The following is a 24648-nucleotide window of genomic DNA, read 5'->3' as shown; positions in this document are numbered from 1 at the left end:
TTAGCTTGAAAAAAGTTATCAAAGATGAGTGATCTTTGGCTAGAGGCTGGTAATATCACAGCCTAACAAAAACCTGAGAAAGGGGGAAGAAGTTACTTGCTAGTAGGTGTTAGTTTAAAGGTGTTAAAGCCGGCCTAGAGCAACGAGCCCTGGCTAGTGAGTGAGACTACCTATGCCTGACAATTACCATGAAGCAAGGGAGGTCGTATGATTACCATGAAGCAAGGGAGGACGTATTGTCGAGTAATGTGTAAGGCGCTATCTAGAGAACCATGATGGCCGGGAAGTGAATAGGGCACTACATCCCTTGAACTGAGATTGCCAAGAAACAAGCTGGATGCTAAAAATCACAATATTTAGTTCGACCCCAAGAGTTGACTCATCCTGAAATCTTTATCATAGCATCCTTTATTTTGATTTCCACCAAGGACAGCGGTCTGCAACCTGTGGCTCTCCTGATGGACTTCAAATCACATGATCCCTCGCCTTTGACTATGCTGGCAGGGTTGATGGGAGTTTTAGTCCAAAACATCTGGAGAGCCAAAGGTTGTAGACCTCTGACCTAGGACCTATAGGAGTTCCACTCACCCATCGTGACAGTTAAAATGTTTAACTTGATACATATGACTGGGTTGAACCTTTGCCACTGGATCCATGACTTTTGTGACACTGTAAAGAATTCTGGTGAGCCATTGTGCAGGCATGGCCTGGAGGAAGGTCCCACTATTCTTCCCGTCACTGGCTTTGGGATGTATTTTAGAAATCAAGAGAAGTCTTATGGTAAGCTAGTGGTTCGAGTGTATAGACCAAAAGATGTTTGGTCAAACTGCAAGCATTACTACTTTAGCTCCAAATGGCTGTATTTGGAACCTGCTTTGGAGGAAGCAGTTTGTTTGGTTGGTGACAGAAGTCCTTTAACTAGTGTACCTTGGCTCTGTGTTGATTTGCATTATAACTTCGTACTTCCTGAGCTGAATGGCTGGCTGGATTAACTTTGTATTTATTGCTGCAGACTGTTTTCCGGATGAACAGTCACTATTTGCTCTATTTTTATGTCTGTTTCTGATAAGGGAACACTATTTCACAATTGAAGTTGCTTTGAGTTGAATATATTAGCGAATCATGGGATTTAAGGGGGACATCAACGCGTATGGGGCTAGATAGATTTACACCCTTGGCCTAACTAAGATTTTTGGTGAAATTCCCCTCAAACATCTTGACAGAAAAATACTCCCTTTTCACCCCTGAAGGACATTATAAGCCAGGACACACTCATTAGCGTGTTTGTCAGAATCCTAAAGCCTGACCATACAATTATTCTATCCTTCCTGTCCTCCTTCTCACATGAGAATCCCCCTCAAGTAGGGAACAAAAGTATGTTTGTAGTCATCAAAAAGTAGATTATGGTGACACCAGTACTGAGTCAAAGGCTTTCTTCGATTACCGACACGCACTTCATTTTCTATTCAGTCATTTTTGCGTTGCCTGGCTTGTGACCAAGTCTGCAGATAAGGTAATGTTTCTCTGTACACACTCAGTTTTTCATATACATTATACTAGCTTCCTAGATCCTTGGTAAAAACGTGCAGTCTTAAGAAGGATTTTGTGCCTTGGCCATAAGATGTCGGAAAACAGCAATTTGGACAGTACTGGAGTCCTCCTCGCTTTACCTTTTAAAGGGCCAAGGCATTTTCTAAGGCGCTGCAGAAAGGCGTGGGGCTGGAGGGATCGTATATTGGACATCGGAAATCTTGTACGAATTAAGACACATTTTAAATTATAAGAATGTTATGTTTAAATTCTTTCCTTTTTATTTTTGTAGGATTCTGAAAAATATGTGGAACAGTTGCTCACATTATTTAATCGATTTAGTAAGCTTGTAAAGGAGGCCTTCCAGGATGACCCACGGTTTCTTACTGCAAGGGATAAGGTAGGCTTTTGCATTTGTCATATAGTTGAGATGCACAAATTCTACAAAATCCAAAATGCTGTTTTGTTTTAGCATCTGGTGTTATGTGGAATTAAAATATGTACATTTAAGCGTGCAAGGTTAACTGCCTCTATTTTGTGCTTACAAGACATGGAAACCAGTTACATATAATTTATGACGGTCTTGAAAAGATTGCAGAAGGTTTTTGGTATGGTATGAAAACCTACAGGAATATAAGCATGATTTGTGCAGTTATTTATTCTCTGCAAACAGTTCTTTTGTTTGTATCTCAATCGTTCTATTGCTGTAATAAAAGTGTGCTGTGAAGGAGCTTCTCCTTCCCCAATGGTATGGGTAAACTCAATATTTTTTCAAATGTTTTTGTTTTACATAGCGCATCCATCACTTGGAGGCTGGGTATCTAATAATGGGAGTTCATACTAAAGCAGAAGAACGCAATTTCTGGTTTTGACAATCTTGAACTATGTATTGCATTGTAATGCACGGACATACTGGTTCGATGTTTAAGAACTTGTGTAGAGCACTGGGGAGATCCTGCCATGGGCAAAACCCCAAAGAGCAATTATGTTTCCAATTCCATTATGGATAATTGTTCCCCTTACAGCCAGAGGCTTTAGGCTGGTAAGCACCACTGTTTTGGAATAAGAACAGCACAACAGCTTTTTTTTTTTTAACTATGTTTATTGATTTTCTGCAAACCGTATACATCACAAAACACAACCCATGCAAACTTGCTAGACTTTCCCAATTCCTCCCCCAAACTAACTACCTCTGACTGTATATATTGTATATTACTTCTACAAATTGTATAACTGCAAATTCTATATATATATTGTACTTTTGGAACCTGTCCTTAAGCGCCCTTTTACTCCTGGGTCTGGAGCGCTATATAAATAAACCCAACCCGGCAGATACTGGCACACATCCTGGAGGAATCACTGGAGTGATCCTGTGAGCAGCTTAAAATGAGTCCAGTAATTGAGACGTTGGGCTCACAAGTCCTCCTGAGGAACTCAAGGGTCTGACCCCAGTCTGTGGATGAAGCACGCAAGGTTGTTGTTCATCGCATACGTTGCCCACTCCTGTGCCAAAAACTCCCACATTTTCCTCAGCCAGTCTTGAATTGTGGGAATGGCCGTCCCCTTCCAGCGCTGCGCAATTAAAAGCATTGCTGCCAGGGTAAGCACAGTGCTGCCCTTCCTCTGGCCACTGTGCCCCACTCATCTCTACCCTGCTCCCAGTCCACTTATCACTTCCTGTGGGGGCAAAAGTGCACCAAAGATACCCGCCTGGGCCTCCAGCACCTCCTTCCAGAACGGCCCGATTTCAGGACATCTCCACCATATGTGACTAGGAGCCCTCTCCCACGCACCTCCTCCAGCACGCCTTTGATGCCTCTGGATATGTTCTATAGATTCGAGCTGGCATGCAATGCCACTGGAAGATCAATTTATACCAACATTCCTGAGCTGAGATGCCTTGGCCGTCTTGGGGATCAGCACCCACAGCCTTTAGCAGTCACTCCTATCCAGCTCTGTCCCAATCGTCCCCTCCCACTGCACCATATAAGGCCACGTTGCCCGAGGGGTGGCTGCTGCTATAGCTTCATAAAGCCCCAAAATAAGGCTCCTTTCCCCGTCATGTGTCGTTATGTTTCTCAAATTGAGTGAATGGGCGTGTTGCCGCCTGCCTTATGTCTGGGTTGGTCAACCAATGCCTCATCTGGAAGTAGCAGTCTTTTGGTTTCTCCTACCCCAAAACTTTGTTTAGACTCCTGGAAGGGACGTACCGTGGGGCCCTGGAACCTGTCACGATCACATGGCAACACCCCCTTTTGCCCATATGTAAATGCCCCCGATTCCATCCCCTGGGAAAAAGCTGCAATGTTGTACTTTACTTTCCTTATCAAATTTGTATAACGCAGGCCATGGACCCAAAGGCTTAAGGCCCCATAACAAAACATAACAAATACTTAACACATCTGCGACCGGGAAAGACCATTGGGCAAGAGAGAGAACAGGCAACTAGCAATAAGTCCTAAGCAAACAAGAATGTTTTCAATTTCCTTGAAAATTGTACATAAGCGTAAACTCGGACGGGAATGTCGTGGTCCCATACTTTTAAACTAGGTTGTCCCTAGTGATTGCCACCAGCTTTGTTATGGCGCGAAGGTATAGGTGACGTGCCTGTGTGAGCGCGGGAGCCACCGAACCTGTCGCAAGTCCCTTCTTGCCACCGGCCGGTCCATTGCCACCCACAATTTTTCCTCCTTTCTCAAAAGCCACTCCCTAATGATACGGCCCTGAGACGCATCGTAATACTGCTGAAAATTAGGTAGGGCCAAACCCCCCACACCCCAGGGGGATGTTAGGAGGCTGTGACTAAACCTTGGTCACTTGCCTTCCCAGATGAACTGTCCTGTGATCCTCCCCAGGTTTTTCCATTTACCAAAATCCGCTTTTAAATCAGCCAACATGGGCGGAGAGTTGGCCCCATACCACCCCTGGAGTCCAGGTGTTAAGCGAATTCCCAGTTATCGAATCCCCCCGGCCTCCAAATGAAAGGTGAAGAGGCCTTCAAGTCCTCCCCCCTCTCCCCTTTACTGTGAGATTAAGTAGTTCCGACTTCTACACATTGATCTTCAGCTCCGATACCTCTCCAAACTTTGTAAGCGTCCTCCTACACTCCCCCACCGACTTCGAGAGCGTCATCAACATTTCATAAGCAAAAACTGCAGTTTTGTGTTGATTCCTCCAAAGGGTACTCCCTGTACCTCATCCGACACCCGCAGGTACTGCAACAAATGCTCTAAGTATACAGCGTAAAGCAGAGGGGACCGGAGGCAGCCCTGCTTAGTCCGTCTGCTCAAACTAAAACACCCTGACAAGGAACCTTTGCCAGAGATAAGGCCTGTTGGGTTGGTGTAGTTTGCCCGAATCATCCGGATATAATCCGTACCCAGCCCCATCTTCATCACCTTAAAAAGAAATCTCTATTCCACGCGGTCGAAGGTCTTCTCGGGAGTCGAGTGAAAGGAGAACCGCTGGGAGCGCAATTTAATGGGCTTTCTCAACCAGGTGTGCTATTCTCCTAATGTTATCAAATGTTTGTAGCTCCCTCACGAAAACCGAATGATCTAGGTGAATCAAATATGGGAGGTGCCCCTTCAACCTGTTGGTCAAGATTTTGGTATAGGTTTTGGCATCAAGATTAATACTATCGGTCTATAGAATCTACACATGGTGGGATCCTTTCCTAGTTTCGGAACAAGGATGATTTTCGCCTCCTCAATCGACACCAAGATATTTCCTGTTCACGGATGTGATTATGCAGGCTTGTAAGATGGGGGATGAGAAGTTGCCCACATGCTTCATAAAAGGCAGCAGTGTACCCATCTGGCCCATCTTGTTTGGGGGGGGAGGGCTGAGATGATCTTTGTAACTTCCTCTTTGGTTATCTCCTTGCCCAAGGCTTCCCTGGGCTCATCTCCCACCTTGGGCAAGTGGTCCCCCCTGAGGTACGCCTCCTATCGCGGCTCTGGACGGTTTTGGGTCCGTTATAGGTCCCCATAATATTGGGTAAAGATCTTCTGAATCTCTGCTGTAAAAATGCCTGACCCCTTAAGCATCGTTAATTGCGGTTATCGCATTGTGGGACAACGTCCCCCTTAACAGACCCGCAAGCAGTCTGTCCGCCTTGTTTGCCTTGTGTTAGGCAGAAACCTGTGCAGTTCCCTCTGGGACCACTGCAAAAGATTTAAGACTACAGGTGTTTGGCAGTAAACCCACTTGGTAGCAGTCTGTACCACACAGATTCACTTGGTAGCTGTGGCTGAGCAGTCAGACTTCCCTCAAGAAGAGTTAGGCAGTATACAGAGTATACAGAATAGGTACAGAGGCACAGTAGCACAAGCAAACACTGACCAGAGCTTGTGTAAAAGTATATAATTATTTATTTAAAAGACACACTTGTAAAATTACACTAGCACAGAAAAAGATAAGTAAATTCAAAACACAGTCCTAATTACTATATGTACATCCCTAGTTATTTGTTGGACAAGTGTTCGTTAACACCACTTATTTCCAGACAAAGGTGAGCGCTTAACATTAGATGGCACTCCAACAAATTGTTTAAAAAGGGAGGAAAAAGGCAGAATTAAGAAAGCAATACAGCAAAACACTTTTCAGAGAACCACAGTAAGTATTAGAGAAGGCAGTCTATTGAGGAGCAAGGAAGTTCGGTGCCAGGCCCACTTTAGGGAGAGCCAGGCCAAAAATGCCCAAGATCACACAATATCACAAAGTCTCAAAAGTCTTTACAGGTGAGTAGAAAAGTTCTGTTAAGCTTAGAAAAGTTTAGTTAGGGTGTCCCAGGCTAACCCAGGTTCGAGAGCCGAGGGCTAAATCTACCCCGTACAATCGGTGGCAAGGGAAGCCGGGCGGAACACAGTACCTTCAAAATGGAAAGGATCCTCCAGCGGTGGCAGTTGTTCCTGGTAGTGGGTGCAAGTTGCGGGGTCGTCCAGAGGAAGAGAAGATCTCGACGTGGAGGAAGGCTGAAGGTCGTTGCACTACCAGGGAAGAAACCAGCCGTGGAGTTTTCTGGTTAAAAGGATGTTACCCCTCTTTCGCGGTAGAGGTAAAAAGAGGTTTTCCGGTTGCTGGGGTGCTTGACACAGGCAAGGCGGCCACGAGATGCTCCAGGGAGGCGAAAAGAAGGAAAAAACTGGTTGTCCCCACCAGTCAAAGGAAGAAGACTCTCCGGACTGGAGATCTCCTCTGTCGTTGGGAAGTGGTGAGACAGTTCCGCAGGGCTCCACCGGTGGTGTCGTCGTGGCAGGTCGGCTCAGCTTCTCCCTCTTCAGCTTCTTAGGTCCTGTGGCGACTTCTGAAGTTCCAGTCCCCAAAGCCCTGCTTTTATGCAGCAAACCCCCATTCACCAGTCCTAGCTGTCACTCAAACATGCTAAGTGGTGAGCCGGGGGGCTCACCACTGGGCCAATCACACAAGAATGCGACTTGAGTTGCCAAGGCAACTCAGTCCAGGGTGCCTAAATCCCCCTCCCACACATCCTGTAGACCCAGACACAGTGGCACCACTTTGGAGGGCTTCTGTGCAGAAGTCTGCCAAAAGTGGAACAAAGGCTCGACTCGGGTTCAGGGTTACTGAAGTGAACCCAGACGCCATTTTGGCGGCGAGTTCTGGCAAAAAATCCCAACCGGTGAATTAATATTAAATAAATAAACCGGCGGTATCTTTAACATTGCACCAAAAAGTGGTGCATTAAAATCAATGGGAAATCCCATTGGGAAATATTCCCGTGGAATATTTCTGTGGTATCCACTGCCACCAGCCAGAAACTCGGCGAGGGGGGACGGGACAGTACCCCCTCGACAAACAGACCCAGGGGCAATCTAATTGCCCCTACCAGTACTTCCACAGTATGATGGTTTGTACTGGTTCTGTTCACAATTTAAGACTAGTAAAGTCAATGGTGACTTTACATGCCCAGGGAGACAGTAGTCAGTCCCAGGGTATGGAGTCTATGTTTGGGGGTCACTATGACACCCCTGTGTTACTGCACTGAGGGTGCTGTGTAACACACATACAAAAACCAATGATAGCCTATGGGGAAAAATACCCCAAAGCCCATAAGCACATTACAAGTGACAGGAATACACTCAAATCATGTCCAAGAGTGAGGGTAAAAGAGTCCCACTCTTGGCAGGAGAAGAAAATAAACCCCAAAAATCCAGCAAAGCTGCTGGGGGACTCACTAGGTTAGGAAATTCAGCCTAAACAGAGAATTCTCCCTAACACCTTGGCATAGAATCGCTGCCAGACAAATGGAAGGGACCTCCCCACCTTCTTGGACATTAAGTTGACCCACCGTCTTGCGGTAATCCCTCATGTCCAGTCTAGACGGCATTCTCACGATGGCTGTCTTTGTTGCGTCCACCTCGGTCTCTAGCTAAGCCTCCAATGCCCTCAAGTTGTTGGTCCCTCACAGCCTTTGCAGAGATGAATTCCCCCCTTAGCATCGCCTTGAATTCATCTCTACGGGTGTTCTCCCCTGTGGCCTCAACCGTGTTGAAGACGGAAGAAATCTCTAATCTTGTTCTCCCGAGACTCTTATTAGTGGGTCCCACAGGAGTTCTCCCGATACCGACCAGCGCTGCCTTACACTGGGTGAGGGACTGCGTCATTGAGACCATTGCATGGTCGAGCTCGGTTCTCTGGGTGGGATGGACAATCCTCTCGATGCTCCTCTCCTATTTTCCAACTGCAGCAGGTTGGCACCTTCTTGGACTGACGTAATGGGTTTCTGGGTGCCCTCCCACTCAAAAACCAGTCCAAACGGGAAAGTCCATCAGTATCCAATTCTTCTGCGGGCCAGCTCCTTGACCACCGGACCCATCTGCTTCCTTTTGAGCTGCATGCTACCATGGCTTAATCGGGGACCCCTGATATAGCACTGGTTCTTTCGTTTGTGCTGCTCGCAATACCTCCTCCTCCTGCGTGTAACGCGTGAAGGCCGCTCGGACATCACAAGGTTTGGGGTTGGGGCCCCCCTGGCGGTCTCCCTGGCCTGTTTAAGCGGTCAAGACCAATTTCGGCTGGCGCCATGCCTTCCCGGAGGTCCGCGAAGATCTGCGTGGCCTGAACCTTTCGATCTTTGTCGGTCACTGATTCCAGCAGATCTTTTGTCTGTGTGTTAATTCTTCTGGAGCGTTGGTCTGTGTGTTAATTCTTCTGGAGCGGTCTTCCATGTCCTCCAATTGTAGCTCCAGGTTTTGTGTGGCCTGGTTCAGTCTTTGAATAGCCGCCCCGTGCTCTGAGGTATCTTTCTACACTTCCTGCAAGTGCTTTTCCAGGAGGTCGGTCCTTTCTCCGAGCTTGCACACTTCCTGGGAAATTTCTGCCATGCCAGAGTTAGTCTGTTCACATCAATTGAAATTGCTCCTGGAAGGTTTTGGCTATTGTTGCCTGAAAGTTCGACATCTCTCTGTGCAAGTCTTCTCTGGATAGGGGTACCTCCATCCCCTTTGCCTCTCAACCCCCCAACCCCCTCTATTCTGTCATGTCTGTAGCATGACTTGGTCTGTCCCTCTGACCCACACGTAGCCCATAGCCTAGGGAGGGTGCCCACCGATTCTCCAGCTACCGGCGCCTGCCTGTGAACCTTCGACCTTGCCTTCCACATCTGCCCAATCTCCATGGGCACTGAGATCTCTGTGCCAAACTCCCAGTGCCCCGTCGGGACCTGTTAACGCCCCTAAGTTTAGGCCTTGTAGTTGCGGCACGTGCTAAACGCACAGGTATTAAGGTCCAGTGACTAGGGGACCCCAGTTCAAGCCTCTTCGGCCAGGGGGTCTGCCTACCACTCAGGTTGTAATCCCTCACCAGTGGGGGGTCTTCTAATTGTCCTGTTGCGTGGAGTGAACTGTGTCCGTGGGCGCTGCACACCTCCAGATCCACTCTTGGTGCCACCCAGCTCCACTTGCAAGCGCCTCCAGGTGGCCAGATGCTCTGGGTCTGAGAAGGTGTCCTCTATTCCCCTGCGGTTACTCTTTTTATTCTGCAGCCTGGGGTTATTAATTTAACTCCCCTTAGTTCCCCACAAGAGCCTGGAAGCTTTTTTTCCACCAGTATAAATCTACCCCCAGCCCCCATTCCACCACCCATAGCTCCCCGTCCCGTATGGGGCCAGTGTAACCAATTAACTCACCCGGGTCCTAGCCGTAGCATTCCAATAAGTGCAAGTCCAAGAGTGTTAGGCGCTGGGGACACCATTGGGCTATATAGTGTTCCTGCAGGAAGGCCAGTACCGCCCTCCAGTCCATGGCGAATCATGGCAAGTTAATGTTCATAGCATACGATGCCCATTCCAGTGCCACAAAGTCCAAGACCTTACGGATCCACTCTGGGGTAGTGGGGATTGCCTCTCCCTTCCACCTCTGGGCAATGAGCAACATCGCTGCTAGTGTAAGCATCGTCCTTGCTTTCGTTGGTCTTCTGCCTTCACTCTCCTTGTCATGATGCCTACCCCCGGGAGCAGGCATCACGCCCCCGGGTAAAAGCCCAGCGGCCCTTTATAGGGGCTCTTTGGACTCTGTAGCACACCCGCAATGGCTCCCGGCAACCCTTGCACTTGGGTCTGTATCTGTAACCCTACAGTCCCCCTACCTGCACTTTCGGACACCTGCTGTCTGCACTTACCCTTGCACCTGCCACCTGCTGGCCGCACTTCTTATTGTTTTGATCCCATGTACAGCACTGCCCTCTCCCCTTTGCCCTGGCACTTTTCCCCTCCTCCTCCCCTGCACTTGCATGATCTCAATGTCACTTGGCCTAGTAAGATTGTTGTCTCTGTCCCTTCCGTGCCTCTTGCGCCTTGAAACACTTCTGTATAGGCGCGTTACAAATGCCATTTCATATCTCTCAACGGTCCATATAGGGCCATGTTGCTCGGGGACTGGCGTCATCCAAAATTTTATAGAGGTTCGATACCATGCCTCTAGCCCCATCGTGTGTTAGGAGGAATATCTTGCAACAGCTCTCTGAACTTTTAAGCCCCAGACCCCTGCCTTGCGCCCCGGTAGGCACAACTTCTTACCACCAAGTGGTCAGCTATTCCAAGGGGCCCCACCTCTGTCCTTGAATGCTCCAACAGGTGGGCTGACGCCCAAATAGTCATTCCGTAATTCTGTGCTGTGCATGCTGGACAAGAATGTGTAACCCTCTCTGTCCCCCCTCACCACCCTCCAGACGGCCCGTAGTCCCAGGGCTTCAAATCTATCCTTCAGTGGGGTAGAGGCCAGTCCCCCCCCCCCTCTACCACCCCTCCCCCCCTCACCCGCCATGTGATCTCCCTCCTGAGGTTCTATCCAAGTTCCAGGACCAGGCCAGATTGAAATCACTCATGACTATGTATCCCTTTGTGAACCACTCTATTATGGATAGGAATTCCCTCAAGAAAACTTCCTGCCCTCAGTTAGGTGCGTAGACGGAGGCCAGCGTATATGTTGCTCCCATCTGTTCCCCCAATAGTATTGCGTATCTGCCCCCTTTATCTGCCTTGGTGTCCTTTACTTTGAGGTCCATTCCATTGTGAAATGCCAGTGCCACCTTGCATGTCTTAGCTGGACAGGTTGCATGAATAATTCGAGCAAAACCCTGCCATTTAAGTCTCGCCTGGTACTTCTTCAGGAGATGAGTCTCCTGAATCTCCCGAACGTCTGGCCCTGTTTTCTTGGTAAACTGCTCCAATTTATTTCTCTTGAGAGGGTTATTAAGCCCTCTCACATTATGTGTTGACCATTTGAATGGATATTGCTATCAGGCGCACCCTCCCCCTCTTTCCCTGCGATGTTATATTTTCGTCTTCACCTCCTATCCAGCCACACCTTCCTCCACTCCATTCGATTACAGCCCTCTGAGTTTCCCTTCCCCCATCCTCCAATCGGTCTGCTCCCTACTCCCCCTGGCCCTGAACCCCCAAACCCCAATGCCCCCCTTCTTTCTTCCCACCCCCCAATTCCGCGATGACTCCATCTGGGGTCGGGGCGGTATCCTTGACGGTCCTGCCCTGCTTCCACCTGCAGGAGGACAGCTCCCTCCTGCAGAGAAGTGATACGCTTTTGAGCTCCCTCCCATTCGCAGACAAGTCCAAAAGGGAAAGACCACTTATATCGAATTCCTCACCAGACCAGCTCCCTCACCACCATGCCCATCTGTCTTCTCTTGAGAAGGGTGCTGCCTGCTAAATCCTGAAAAGGGTAGAATGGGGAGCCTTTATACAGCAATGTTTCTTCCGCCCTAGCCTCACACAAGACAGCTTCCTTCTGCCAGTATCGAGAGAACGCTGCTAGGACTTCTTTAGGCCTGGCGTTGGGGCCTTTTACCAGTCCTGTGTATCCAGTCCAACTGGACCCCCTTTGGTCCCGTGTCCCACAAGAGAACCACGAAGACCCTCTGGAACTCCACCTTCAGGTTTTTGTCCATGACAGATTCTGGCATGTTTTTGATACGTATGTTGCTAGTCCTCGACCTATTTTCCAGATCTTCCATTTGTATCTCTAGGTTCTGCATTGCCACATTGAGCTGCTCTATGGTCGCTATGCAGATCCTGTCTGGATATGGGCTTAGCCGGCCCTGTCTCTGTGGGCTCTGTGTGATCCGTTGTGACTGGAGCGGTTTGCCTATGTTCCTCGCATCGTTCGGGCCCACTTGGTGGGCTGGGTGCCTGGCTTGTCCCCTATTGTTTTTGCCTGCTTTGAGGCTTTGGACATCTGCTCCACTCTCCTGGGCTCAAGAGCTCCGACAGATGTCTTTGACAAAGGCCCCTTGGTCTCTTCTCTGCTGCCCTTTTCCAGGTCCCTCCGTCTGCTGTGAGTGGTGTAGGGGAGCTCCCCTCTGGGTCCCTCCTGCCTTGGATCTCCGCCACCTCTCTCCCACCAGGGCCCGGCCTCAGTAATCATTGATCCCCCTGGTGTGGGTTCCTGCAGAGGGTCCCGCCGATGGATCTCCTCCATGCGCCAATGAGAATAGTGTCTGTATGGGCGCCTTTCCCGAGCTGGTCACACTCCCCTTCCCTGTGGGGATCTCCTCTCTTGTTACCGCCTCCTCTTCTCAGTGCTACCTGGGATCCCTTTCTGGGCGCTCTCCAGTAGGGGGGCCATATCTTTGAGGGCTCAAGTAAAAATGTTATTGTTTAATGTTTCCGTCGGGCATCTTACTGGTAGATTAGATTACAGACCAATTGAAATAATCGAAACACTGATACCAAATCTGAAATCCACTTGAGCATGACTAAATGATACTTCAATACTTGTAGTAGGAGACTTTAATCTCAATTTGAAAAACGTATTAATTTATCGGATGTTACAGCAAAAGACGATGAAGCATGTAACGTGTCCGATGTTGATGCCAAATTCTCGATTTCAAATCAATGGCAGGGTATTTATGATATACCTGCGGCTCCTAATCTTAGAGTAGTACGACAAGGTCACATTTAGATTTTATTTTGTTAAATTTAGAATGTTGGCATTTAGCAGTTAAGTTTAAAGTAGTAGAAAAAGTGGATTGTTAGTTTTCTGTACAACATAGACCAGAATCATTGTGATAGTAGAATCGGAACAAGAATTAAGTGGCAGGCTCTGGAGTTGGAGATTATTCTGCCGAAAATATATTCGGGAGTCTACACAGTAATTTAGAATGCTTTTTCTGTAAACCCTATCCATGGTGAGTTTAATAATGAACGTTTTTAGACAGACTTGTGTAATACAATCGTTCTATATTTCACTAAAGTAAAGTCTGAAAATAATAAGAAATACAGAACTGAATTTTGCCAAATTAATCGAAGGACTATTTTAGTAATCCCATATAAGGTTGATTCCTCCCCTAACCATCTGTAGGGAGCTAATCAAATTCTAGATGAAACCCATTTCGTGTTTCATGTGGCTGAAGTTAAAAATGTGGTGGTTTCCCAACAATTGGGGAAGGGCACCACAGGTGGATATGATTAAGAGGATATATACCAGAGTGACTTGGAAATATGGGTCTCTTTTAAAATAATTATGGCATTGTCATCCAATATCTTTGATAGATTTTGTGCTAAAATCTACGGGAAGGTATTATTACATAGGCTAGAAGAATGGTCAGCTGAGCAAGATATAATCTCCAACTACAGGGAGAATTCATACAATCTAGGGGGACAGTTGAACAGGTTTTTTGTATTAAGCACTATAATTTCGAAATCTATATATTTTTTTAAATGATTGTATATTATTTTTGTGGATTTTAAAATGGCACTCGATACCGTGGACAGGTCGAAATTGTGTAAAGTATTGGAGAAAAGTAGAATGCCAGAAGCGTTCTTACATGCCGTACAAAGCATTTGAGTGAAATAAAGCCAGAGTTGGATGTGGTTCTTTTGGAGACTCTACAGAATATTTGTGGGTTTATATGGGGGTGAGACAGTACTGTAGCTATCCCCTTTTTTATTTTGGTTATATATTGTGTTACTGTCCCAGATCCAGAATATTTGTGACGCAACAATTATAGGAGATAAAAAAAAGTTACATTATTACTCTATGCAGATGATGTTGCCCTTATGTCTAAAACACTGATGGGCAGAAAGAAGCAACTTAAGGTTTTGGAGAAGTTCTCCAGGGAATTTAAGTTGCGAATTAACAACTCTAAAACGCTTGTTGTGATACGCCAAACACATAGGGCAAGACAGAAAATGCTCCCTTTGTCTTAAACGAATAGAGGATCTGTTTAGTCTATACATGTGACTGTTTAGGGGTTCAGTTAGCCTATGATGGGTCTTGGATACTCAGTTAGAAAAATTTAGTGTGTGATTAAACAAAGAAGGGAACAGTCTTTCACTGATAAATTGAGTGATCAGGCAGTTCAGCCTGCCCTGAAAGTTTATAAGGTTACAGCCCGTGCTGCTGCTACTAATGGAGCAGAAGTTTTGGGTTATGCTCCTTTCACTAATCTTGAGGTAGTGGAACTGACATTCTTGAAACAACTTTTGGCTGTACTCCGCAATGCTCCTACAATACCTGTATACATGGAACTAGCTATCTTACTAATCAATTATGAAATATATATATTTCTGAGGCTTGTGGAATCGGCTTAGATCACATGCTGTGCATAGGCGACATCTAGTGGAAGCTGCAGAGTATTTTTTTCAAAAGTCGAAAAGGGAGGTTGACAGGGTGTGCCAGTAATACTATCCCTAGTGTGACCCCCACTGTACCCATGATCCCTCACGGGCTGTGGTCCCTCAGGTTGTTTTTTTCCGCCATTCTAGACAGCGTATAGCGGAGTTCCTTTCGGCGTAAAGCCATTGACTATTTACAAGTAGCGATAGTATTTGTTTCTATCCTTTCACCGACCTCCGAAACACCACGCCGGTGAAGACAGAGAAACTGCCCGTCGAAGACTACTGCGACGGACCATTCGACCTTGGAAGGTTGCCCCGGTCCTTGGCCAAGACAGTAGGGAGAGAGGGGGGAGGCCATTTTAGGATGTATATGCTCCCCTTCCTACACTTTGTTCGTCCAGCTGCCATGGCCTCTAATTATGGAAAATACACATTTTAAATTCTGCCCCAAGTGTAATCGCAAATTCCTGTGGGTAGACAAACACTTAGTTTGTAACTTTTGTCTCCCAAGAGACCACGTCGAAACGTCTCGTCGAGCATGCAGGCTCTTCAAGCCAAAGACGTTGAAGGACCGCTCCACGAAACATTGAGGCCATAGAGGTAGAGGGCGCCTTTTAGTGATGGCAGCGATGCTGCACTTTCAGACGGCGAGGGTGACTGGGTAGCTATAGCTAACCAAGCGCAGGCCCCCAAACCTGTAGGACAAGCCAGCAGCCATGTTCTGGGGACTACACCTGGCGGCGGTAGCACTACAAAGACACACACCACTAAGCACATAAGCCCAGGTCGAGACTCGACACATAGGTCGAGTGATCAACAGCGTACGACACCCAGGGAACGGTCCGCTGAGTCCCGGTCCGCTGGGCAATTTCGCTCGAGATCGCCACATGACGGGGCCCAACTGTCGAAAGACGGCAAGGGTGTTGCTCATAAAACTCCCTCTGAAGGTCGATCGACTGCGGACGAACCCTCAGCCCTTCCCGCATCCCAAAATCGACGCTTGGGGGGACATCGCAAACAATTCTCTAAAACTCCTCATAAGGACAAGAGCCCTCCTAGGGATGGAACCCGTCAGAAGGAAAACGCTAGGGAATCCAGGCCCATGGAGAAACCTAGAGAATCTAGACCTATTTCTCAGAAGGAAAAATCTAAGGTGGTACCTCCCACAGATGAGGACTTGGGACTTTCCTCTCAACCTGTGGTTATCCCAAGTTCCAAAGAATGCTCTTCTCAAGACATAGACAGAGTGATGAGAAGAATGATCTTTATGGCCAATCTTTTCAAGAAGAACCCTGATTACCTTCAGAGTTTCCACTCCACTCCCCCCACCTCAGCTCCCTCTGGTTCCCAAGTCTCTGTTATACCTACTCAACCCCCTTATAAGAGGTCTCGTACTAGTGTTCCTTTACAAAGTACGGTCATAGATCTCTATGGCCCAGAATCAGACCACAAAGAAGATCTCTTCTTTGTAGAGGCAACTAACCCTCATTTTGATAAGGATACAGCGGACCCTTATTATGGTGATGACGAGGACCAAGAGGCTGACCAAGAAGCCAATATGTACTCTATGGATTCCCCTCTTAACCAAGACACTCCAGTTGTCTATTCTCCTATTGATAATCAACCCCTCCTCAATGAAGTACTAGCCAAAGCGGCTGAGCACTTTCAGATTGACACCCAGGAGGTACAGGAGGATAAAGACTTTGCAGAACAAATCCTTGGGGACAAAAAGACAGTGGCTTAGTTTATCCTGCTACTGAAATAAGTGCAGCGCAGAATACAGCTATCTTTAGAAGCCCATAATCTCACACATGCCGTAAACCCACGTGTAGAGAAATTATTCAGACCCGCACCTTCAGACACATTATATATTACAACTGAAACCAGACTCCTTAGTTGTGACTACAACTAGAAAAAGAGCGTGCACACCCCTTGCTTCCTCGGAGGCTCCACCCGATAAGGAGAGCAAAAGATTTACGCCATGGGCAGAAAGGTCGCCTCCTCTGCGGCCTATCAAACCAGAATAGCAAACAATGCAACACTCTTGGCAAGTTACAACTGCCACAAGTGGGAGGAAATGTCTGCTTTACTTTCGTCTGCCCCAGAGCCACTCAAATCCCAACTAGCATAAGTGGCTGCAGATGGGAGGGCAGTGTCTAGCTGTCTCCTTAAAACCAATTTTGACGCGGCGGACAATGCCAGAAGAGTTATTGCGCAAGGGACCGTTATTAAAAGGCATGTACGGCTGTGCCAGTCAGGTTTTAGACCAGAAACGCAGGCCACTCTAATAAACATGCCGGTTGAACCTAATGTGCTCTTCGGTAAAGCCGAGGACGATTATGACATGCTTAAATCTTTAGGTCAACTCACCAACAAGCCTTCTGGACAGAGGGGTAATGGCAATTTTACCCGTTTTCGAGGCCAAAACTCATCGAGGATCCAGCTACAATCAAGGTCAGCGTTTCTCCTGGGGAAATAATCAAGGCCAGTCCTCCCAGGGCTATCCCAGAGGACAATGCAGAGGTCGTGGTCGGGGCAGAGGCCCTGCTCGAGGTGGCACACCACCTCAGAGCAAGTGACATTCCGCTTCAGGTGCCCTCCCATGCTTCTCCAGTAGGAGGACGCATTTCCTGCTTCACCCATGCATGGGCCGGAATCACCAGGCGGATACTGTATTGAACTACTTCAACGTCCTCACAACCACCCCCCACGACAGAAGATCCACTCAGAAGAAGACCAGCGTATCCTTCTCGAAGAGATGGCCACACTCCTATTAAAGGACGCCATCAAAGTCGTCCCGGCCCACTGGGTAAACGGGAGTATTTATTCAACTTACTTCCTCCTGCCAAGTAAAGATCTAACAATGCGCCCAGTATTAGATTTGCCCCCTGCAAACAAGTATGTCGAGCCACAAAAGTTCTGCAGGACTACGCTACAAGAGGTTCTCCGGCATGGGGGTCCGGCATGGATTCACATGCTCATGAATATTCCCCGTGGTCATGATGTGAATCCTCGGTAAAGAAAAAATCAGTTTCAGTTTAGTTTCTGAACTGTCTTTCTACTAACCAATCACTGGTCTCTGGGTCATACTGCCCCCAGCCAATGACTGCCCAATACCTAAGCCCCTCCTCAGGCAGCCATCTTCAGATTTTTACAGCACGTTCGTGTTGGGAGTCCTCATGCTTCGCTCTCAAGCTTTTACTGTTTATTGTGTTTTTTCAAAGAGCTTACTCTTATATTTTCTGTCAAATCGAGCCTCAAGCTCCACCGATTCATCATCCGATTAACGGGGACCCGTTTCGGAAATCTCTACGCCCCTCAACGGCGAATTTTCATTGAATTTCACTTCTTGGAGGATTCTGGAAGATCTTTGAAACCTACCCCGCATGGACATGGCTGAACACAAAGGAGACTCTACGCCCGTTGGATACAAGCTGTTTAGGATCTGCCCAGGATGTGGACTACAGAACGTCTTCAAGGAGGATGAGCACTCCCGGTGCCTTTACTGCCTGCACTCTGACAAGTCGCACTTGGAGGAGGACTGTGCGTTCTGCAAGGACATGTGCCTCAGAGCGCAGCCGTCCCCGGACTCGGCAGTCTCCGCGGCTGCCAAGAAGAAATCTGCTGGGACGACGGCGTCGACTTCCACTTCCCCGCCGGACGGCGAGGGGAAGAAGCTGGATACCATGGGACCTCGGGTCATTTCGTCAGCGGCGATGACCATTAAGGCGGCCAATGTTCTCGCGATCATGGCCCGCTACGATAGGGAGCTGTGGTTTAAAATCACCCCCCCTCCTCGACTTCCTCCCAGATGACAAGAGGGCAGAGGCCCTTGAAATCTTACAAGAAGGCTAGGTGGCTTTGGACCACGCCATCACGGTGGCCACGGACATCGCCAACACCGGCTTCCGCCAGATGGGCGACAGCGTTTGCCTTTGCCGGCGTGGCTGGCTCAGGGCCCCCGACTTCCGTTAGGACCTACAAACGAGGGTACTGGACATGCCCTTCGACAGGAACAACTTCTTCGACAAGGCAGTGGACAAGTCACTGCATGTCATGATCTCTGCTTCCAAAAGGTCAGGGTTTTCCCAACACCCTTGGAAGCAGATCCATAACCCAGGTTCCGAGTGCCAACCAGTCCCAATTGGGACCTTTTGGACCCAGTCCTGGCGCCAATGGCACCAGGCTCATAAATATGCCCAGTCCCAGCGCTGGAAGCGCCGGGCTCATAATGCTTGGGTGGACTTACCTGCAGCAGACCATGCTGCTTACTTGCCTGCCAGTTGAGCCTCTGATCCTCTTCTGTTTGGAACTACTTTTCCTGTTGGGTGGGGGGGAGCCACTCCCTAGATTCAGAACACAGGAACTCTTTTCTTACCTAGGCGTGGCCGTGGAAGGAGACACCTAAGCACTACAGGAGGCTATTTAAACCACACCCGATGGATGAATCTTGCTTTGCGTTATTCTGCATCCTCAGCAGCAGAACGCTCATCGTGTCTTCTGCATCTGATCCTGGGCCTAAGGAAAAAGGCTTACCATCCTGAATCCAGTCTTCAGCAACACCTATAAAGACAAGAAAGAACAGGTTAGCATTACGGTCTTCAGTGACAGCTCTTCACTTACCTGGTCCATCGGCTGTCACCAACGCCTCGCGCTGCATTCCGGCATCTGAAAGACAAAGGCTTACCTACTCTTCGTGCGCTCCGGAGGTCTTCGGCGCTGCATCCCGCATCTGAAAGACAAAACAAGGTGCGTTTAAAGACATTGGGGAACTTTAATACTCACGTGCCATTACTCCTTTCCACATCTAACCCAGTGGGTATTCCGGCACCCTGCAGCCGCTCCGAACTTGTACCTGCAAAATAAAAAGACAGTTAGAGCGCATCGTGAAGCAGGCAACAAGCGCTTACTTACGTGCTTCCAGGCGCTTCTATTCATCACACTGGCTCCATCTTCAACTCACTTCAGCCCGTCATCCGCCATCGCCGGAACCCTGCAAAACAAGAGACATCATTACTAAAGACTTTAAAGACATTAGAATTACTCGAAACTTACCGTTCGTGCAGTAAACGACGGACAGCAGTCCTCTGAAGTCAAGAGGCCTGCTCCCCTTATCCAGTGAAGAAACTGGTTACAGCACCCTGCCTCGAGGCAGATGGAGAGCACGGCGTTCACTTACCTAAGGTGAGAGCGTTAACCTCTGGGGTTCTACAGGAGAAGAGAAAGGGAAGAAGAGAGAGACATTCAATAACCCAGTTCATTAATCCCATATTTTCTATCTGCAGACATCTTACCCTTCGAGTCAGACATACAGTGCACAGAGGTCCAGCCCAAAGAGCCAGCCGTGTGTTACACATCACCTTTGAAGATACGGTATACGCCCAGTCAAGACAGGCGCCTCTACGGGAATCAGGTGAGCGTTACACTGCAGGCCATCAAGTCAGACACCGAGACGGCCCGTGCCTTGGGCACGCTCCACCATCGACGGCCGTCCTTTCGGCCCTCCGGAGGCAACTCACAAGGTGCCTTCAAAGGATTCGGGGGCAGCTCTTCGTCATACAGTCAGGCGGCCCGTTCTTCATCGCAGGAAGCCTACAGAGGCCGCAACCAGGCCGGTGGACATAGTCGTCGCCAAGGGGCCCAAGGTGGTAAGGCCTTGGCGAGGCAGGACTGAACCGGCCGTGACGTCGGGCCCCCACCCGAGCACCCCGGTGGGAGGCCGGCTGGCGAACTTCATCGGCGTGGGTGCTGGATGCCCTGGCCCACGGACACACTCTGGAGTTCCAAAGAAAGTGTCCCTGATTTCCACCTGTAGCCAGGAAAGTAAACCACATTCATCAACTACTTCTTGAGGTACGAGCAATGCTGAAAAAGGGTGCGATAGAGCTTGTCCCGTAGAGGCTCCGGGACTCCAGAGTACACTCGTGGTACTTCCTCGTCCGACGGCTGGCGGCCCATACTAGATCTCCGCCGCCTCAACAAATACATAAAATCCCAGAAATCCCGGATGGTCACCCATCAGCATGTGCTGGGACAGCTGGAAGAAGGGGACTTCCTGTCGTTGCTGTACCTGGAGGATGCCTACTTCCACATCCCCATACACAAGGGACATCAAACGTTTCTGTGCTTAGTGGTCCAGGGACGGCACTATCAGTTCAAGGCCCTGCCCTTCGGTTTGAAGTCTGCCCCAAGGGTCTTCACCAAGTGCCTGGCACCGGTGCCATGTCGAGGTGGATTGTCAGATGTATCCAACTGTGCTATTCCCTATCGGATAAAACACTGCCTTTTACGCCCAGGGCTCACTCCACGAGAGGTACAGGAGCCACTCTGGCTTTCATTGCAAGTGTTCCCTTAGGCAGCATTTGCAAGGCAGCTACATGGAGCTCTGTAAATACTTTCACTCAGCACTACTGCATTAACACTCATTCCAAGACAGAACCGCTTGTCCCACTTGTGTATCTAAGTCATTTATTCGCTCATGAACCTTCTCACATCCCACCCACTTTTTCCACTGCTCGCTAATCTATGCACAGCATGTGATCTAAGCAAATGCCACAAGCCTCAGAAGGGATACATTACTCACCGTAATCGTATTTCTGGTGCTTGTATCTGCTTAGATTCACATGCAACCCACCCTTCCTCCACTCGTAGAGAAGGCGCATGGATGCTTATGAGCTTGTCTGGTACGTATCTGTTTGGATACAACTGTACTTACGCTAACCATCATGCTACCTCATGTCAGAAAAATAACCTGAGGGACCACGACGTGTGAGGGATCATGGGTACAGTGGACGTCACACTACGAATAGTATTACTGGCACGCCCTGCCGACATCCCTTTTCGAGTTTCGAAAACAACTGTAATACTCTGCAGCTTCCACTACATGTCGGCCTATGCACAGCATGTGAATCTAAGCAGATACAAGCATCAGAAATACGATTACGGTGAGTAATCTATCCTATATATAACGCTTATGTGTGTTTTCGTACTCAGCTGATGCAATTTCCAAATGTCAAAGTGCACCCACTTCAACAGCTTTCCATTTCAACAAACAGAATGAGCACGGTTCTCTGCGGTCATCTTCAGATTCCACTATCGCAAACATTGGGATAATTTCAAGTTGCTTCTTTCCACCCGCACTTCTCTTCAAACAGTGCACAGCGATTCCAGTGTCAATGAACAGTTAATTACCGGCTTAACGTTTGTCTCTAAAAGAGGGAAACGCTGGAGGATGAGTGCCTACCCCCGAGCTAAAACTGAAAGTAGGTGCAATAATTATGATACTATGCAATTTTATGCCATCACGGGAACTCTGCAATGGAAGAAGGTTGACAATTACAGGTCTACAGTGGCACACACTATGGCATACATGAGATGTTCTCAAATTCCAGAATTCTCTTTATCTTCAAACTGAGACAAAGAAGCTCCACAGAGATGCCTTAATTTTGCTGAAAAGGATTCTCCCTTTAAATAGAAAATGCCCAATCCCCTGAGACGAGTACGTCTTATAACGTAACCTTCAGGAATCGAAAGAGAGGTATTTAGAAGTCCGCACGGGAAGGCGCTTTATGACACAACTACTACAGGAATCAGGAACAAAAGAGCCACCAAGTTTCAAACTCGCTCCATCAGATTGGGCGGAACGCCAGTGCTGTGGCAGCGACGAGAGAATCCAGCTGGGCAGCAGTCTGCATACAGATGGTGGCAAGACCACAGGGCAACATCCGTGGTGGACCGATGGGCCAAAGAACTTAACCAAGACCATTCTGAAGGGGAAGCCTGAAGACGCCCGGTCCCAAGTTCAAAGACTGGAACACCGGAACGAGACGAGAAATCAAGAGCAGAGTGGAGACCGCCAGAAATCGTATGCCAAAGAGGGAAAGGCAAGAAAGACCCCGACTGCAGAAGACGTTCTCTTTTTGAAGGAGGTAACCTGGAGTATGGGAGTTGCAGGTGGCCACAAAGACTGGTTTCATTGTATTGTAGATCCAACTTGTGTCAGTACTTATTTGGAAACACTCTTGAAAAAAGTCAAGAGAACGAGTGATAGCCCAAGAGGGGAAACCATTGAGAAGCTCAATATTGAGAGAGAAGATCTCATGATTGTAATACCCTGGGAAAAGGGGAAAGAATCTAAAGCAAATGCAGTGTGACCACTCAAAAGCTGATGGAAGAGGGAGAAAAGCATAACATGGCAGACCATTGCTTCAAATCCCATTTTGACATTCTTTAAAACACATTTCACGAAAAATAAAGATTGGATGTGGGGGCTTGGTAGGTTGGGTGTTAAGGTGGGAGGATATGGGGGCAGGCTGCGGGCGAGGGGTCTCCCTTCGCATTTATTTGTATTGAAATGTGTTTCAAATCTTTTGACAAAATGGGATTTGCAGTAATATTTTTGATGAAATCACATAGATCTGAGAAAATCCAGTGACCATACTCCCTTGGGAAAAGGCGCAAACAGTGCAACAGATTAATGGGTGGACAGGCTGAACTGAACCATAATAAAGGAGGGAGGATAACTACCCAAAGACAAGAATATAAACAAGATTATATTGAGAGCTACAGTCAAAGTGAAACATGTAATAAGCCCATGAAAGACATCCAACAAAGTTATACGAAGAGATTTAAGAATCCTGTACTAATTAACAGACTGGTATAACACGTTTTCAATGGAGAAGGAAGTCATTCTGTTAAGTTGAGAAAGAAGTGTGTAGAGCGAAGCATACACCAGCAGGGGCATCAAGGCGCTAAGGCAGATTGAGAAATTAAAATGCAAAGGAAACGAAGAATGAAAAGAGTTATGAGAAAGGGGAAAGAAAAAGGTATTGAGAACGGTCGGTGAGAAAGGAAATAAACCAATCAAAAACCTCTGAATCCGGATGATGTGATATAGGATTAGAGCACCAACACCGCCCCCTCCCCGATCTACAATCTGTGCGAGGTTGTCGACCACCGGAACTAGTAACAAATCAGTGCCCCATCTGGGCCTGAAGCCAGATTGACAGGGGTTGAGACCGCCAGAGTCCTCTAGAAAATAGTAAAGTAGAGGAGTAACAAGGGATTCAAGGAGTTTTATAGCGAAAGGTAGGAGAGAAATAGGGTGGAAATTAGCAGGGAGAGAGGGATCAAGATTAGGTTTTTTAAGAAGAGCGATCGCCAGGGCATGCTTAAGTGAAGGGGGAATAGAACTGTTAGCAAAGGAGAGGTTAACCGCTGATGACACCAATGGAGCAATATTAGGGATGATCTCTTTAAGGATGCCCAGAGGAATTGGGTCAGAGAAAGAGGCAGATTTGAGGCGAGTGCCAGAGTTCTCCAAGCCTAAGTTAGTTTACATAGTCATAGGGTCAGTTAGGGTACAATTCTTTGTGGATATTCGCAACAGTGTGTCCTTAAAGTTGCTAGTGTGGTGGATTCAAACACAAAATAACAATGAGACCCTTCATGCAGGGTTTACAGTGAGTTTCTTTTATGCAGGTACACCTCCTACAACATGAAAAATATTCTTGGGAAGCAATAAAATATTTCCAGTATTCCACATACAAAAATATTTACTAGCATTTTAACTGTAAAAACCTGCTTGGTGACACATTTACGGATTGTTTCACAGATGCACTGAGTCCAGGTGCAGCCAGGACATGGTGCACCTGCAAGTGGGCGCAAAGGCTGTGAAAGGTTCGATAAATGTGCTATTTTGCACCGGGACCCGTGGAATGTTGCACGCAGGGCCACATGTACAATGAGCAATTTGAAAAATAATATATTACATCACTATAACTAATGCATGTCTACTGTGAGTTCAGTTTTGAATGGCTTCCTTGGCTTGTGTGTGCATCTATTACAGCAATCTACATTCCTCCATCGACTTGACTTTCATTTGATGAGTATTTGGAATGCACCTATACAAAAAATAGTGGTGCCAAAAACAAAATGGGTAGGTAAAACAGTGGAGTAACTAAACAATAGCAATAAATAAACACAAACTGTACTACTAGGCCCTGTCACATTTGTGTCGTGCA

The 24648-nt window shown here is 47.7% G+C and overlaps 1 protein-coding gene across 1 annotated transcript in view; it reads left to right on the top strand.

Annotated features, from left to right (window-relative positions):
• Window positions 1-24648, top strand: part of CUL5 (cullin 5) — a 1916374-nt gene that overhangs the window by 756668 nt on the left and 1135058 nt on the right. The window contains exon 10 of the mRNA XM_069640617.1: window positions 1823-1930. Within this exon, the coding sequence (XP_069496718.1) occupies window positions 1823-1930 (108 nt within the window). The remainder of the gene's footprint in view (window positions 1-1822; window positions 1931-24648) is intronic.

The sequence above is a fragment of the Ambystoma mexicanum genome, chromosome 7q, assembly GCF_040938575.1.
Source record: "Ambystoma mexicanum isolate Mex_15411 chromosome 7q, UKY_AmexF1_1, whole genome shotgun sequence".
Lineage (NCBI taxonomy): Eukaryota > Metazoa > Chordata > Amphibia > Caudata > Ambystomatidae > Ambystoma > Ambystoma mexicanum.
Note: the sequence above shows the minus strand (reverse complement) of the source record. Positions and strands in the feature narration are given on the sequence as shown.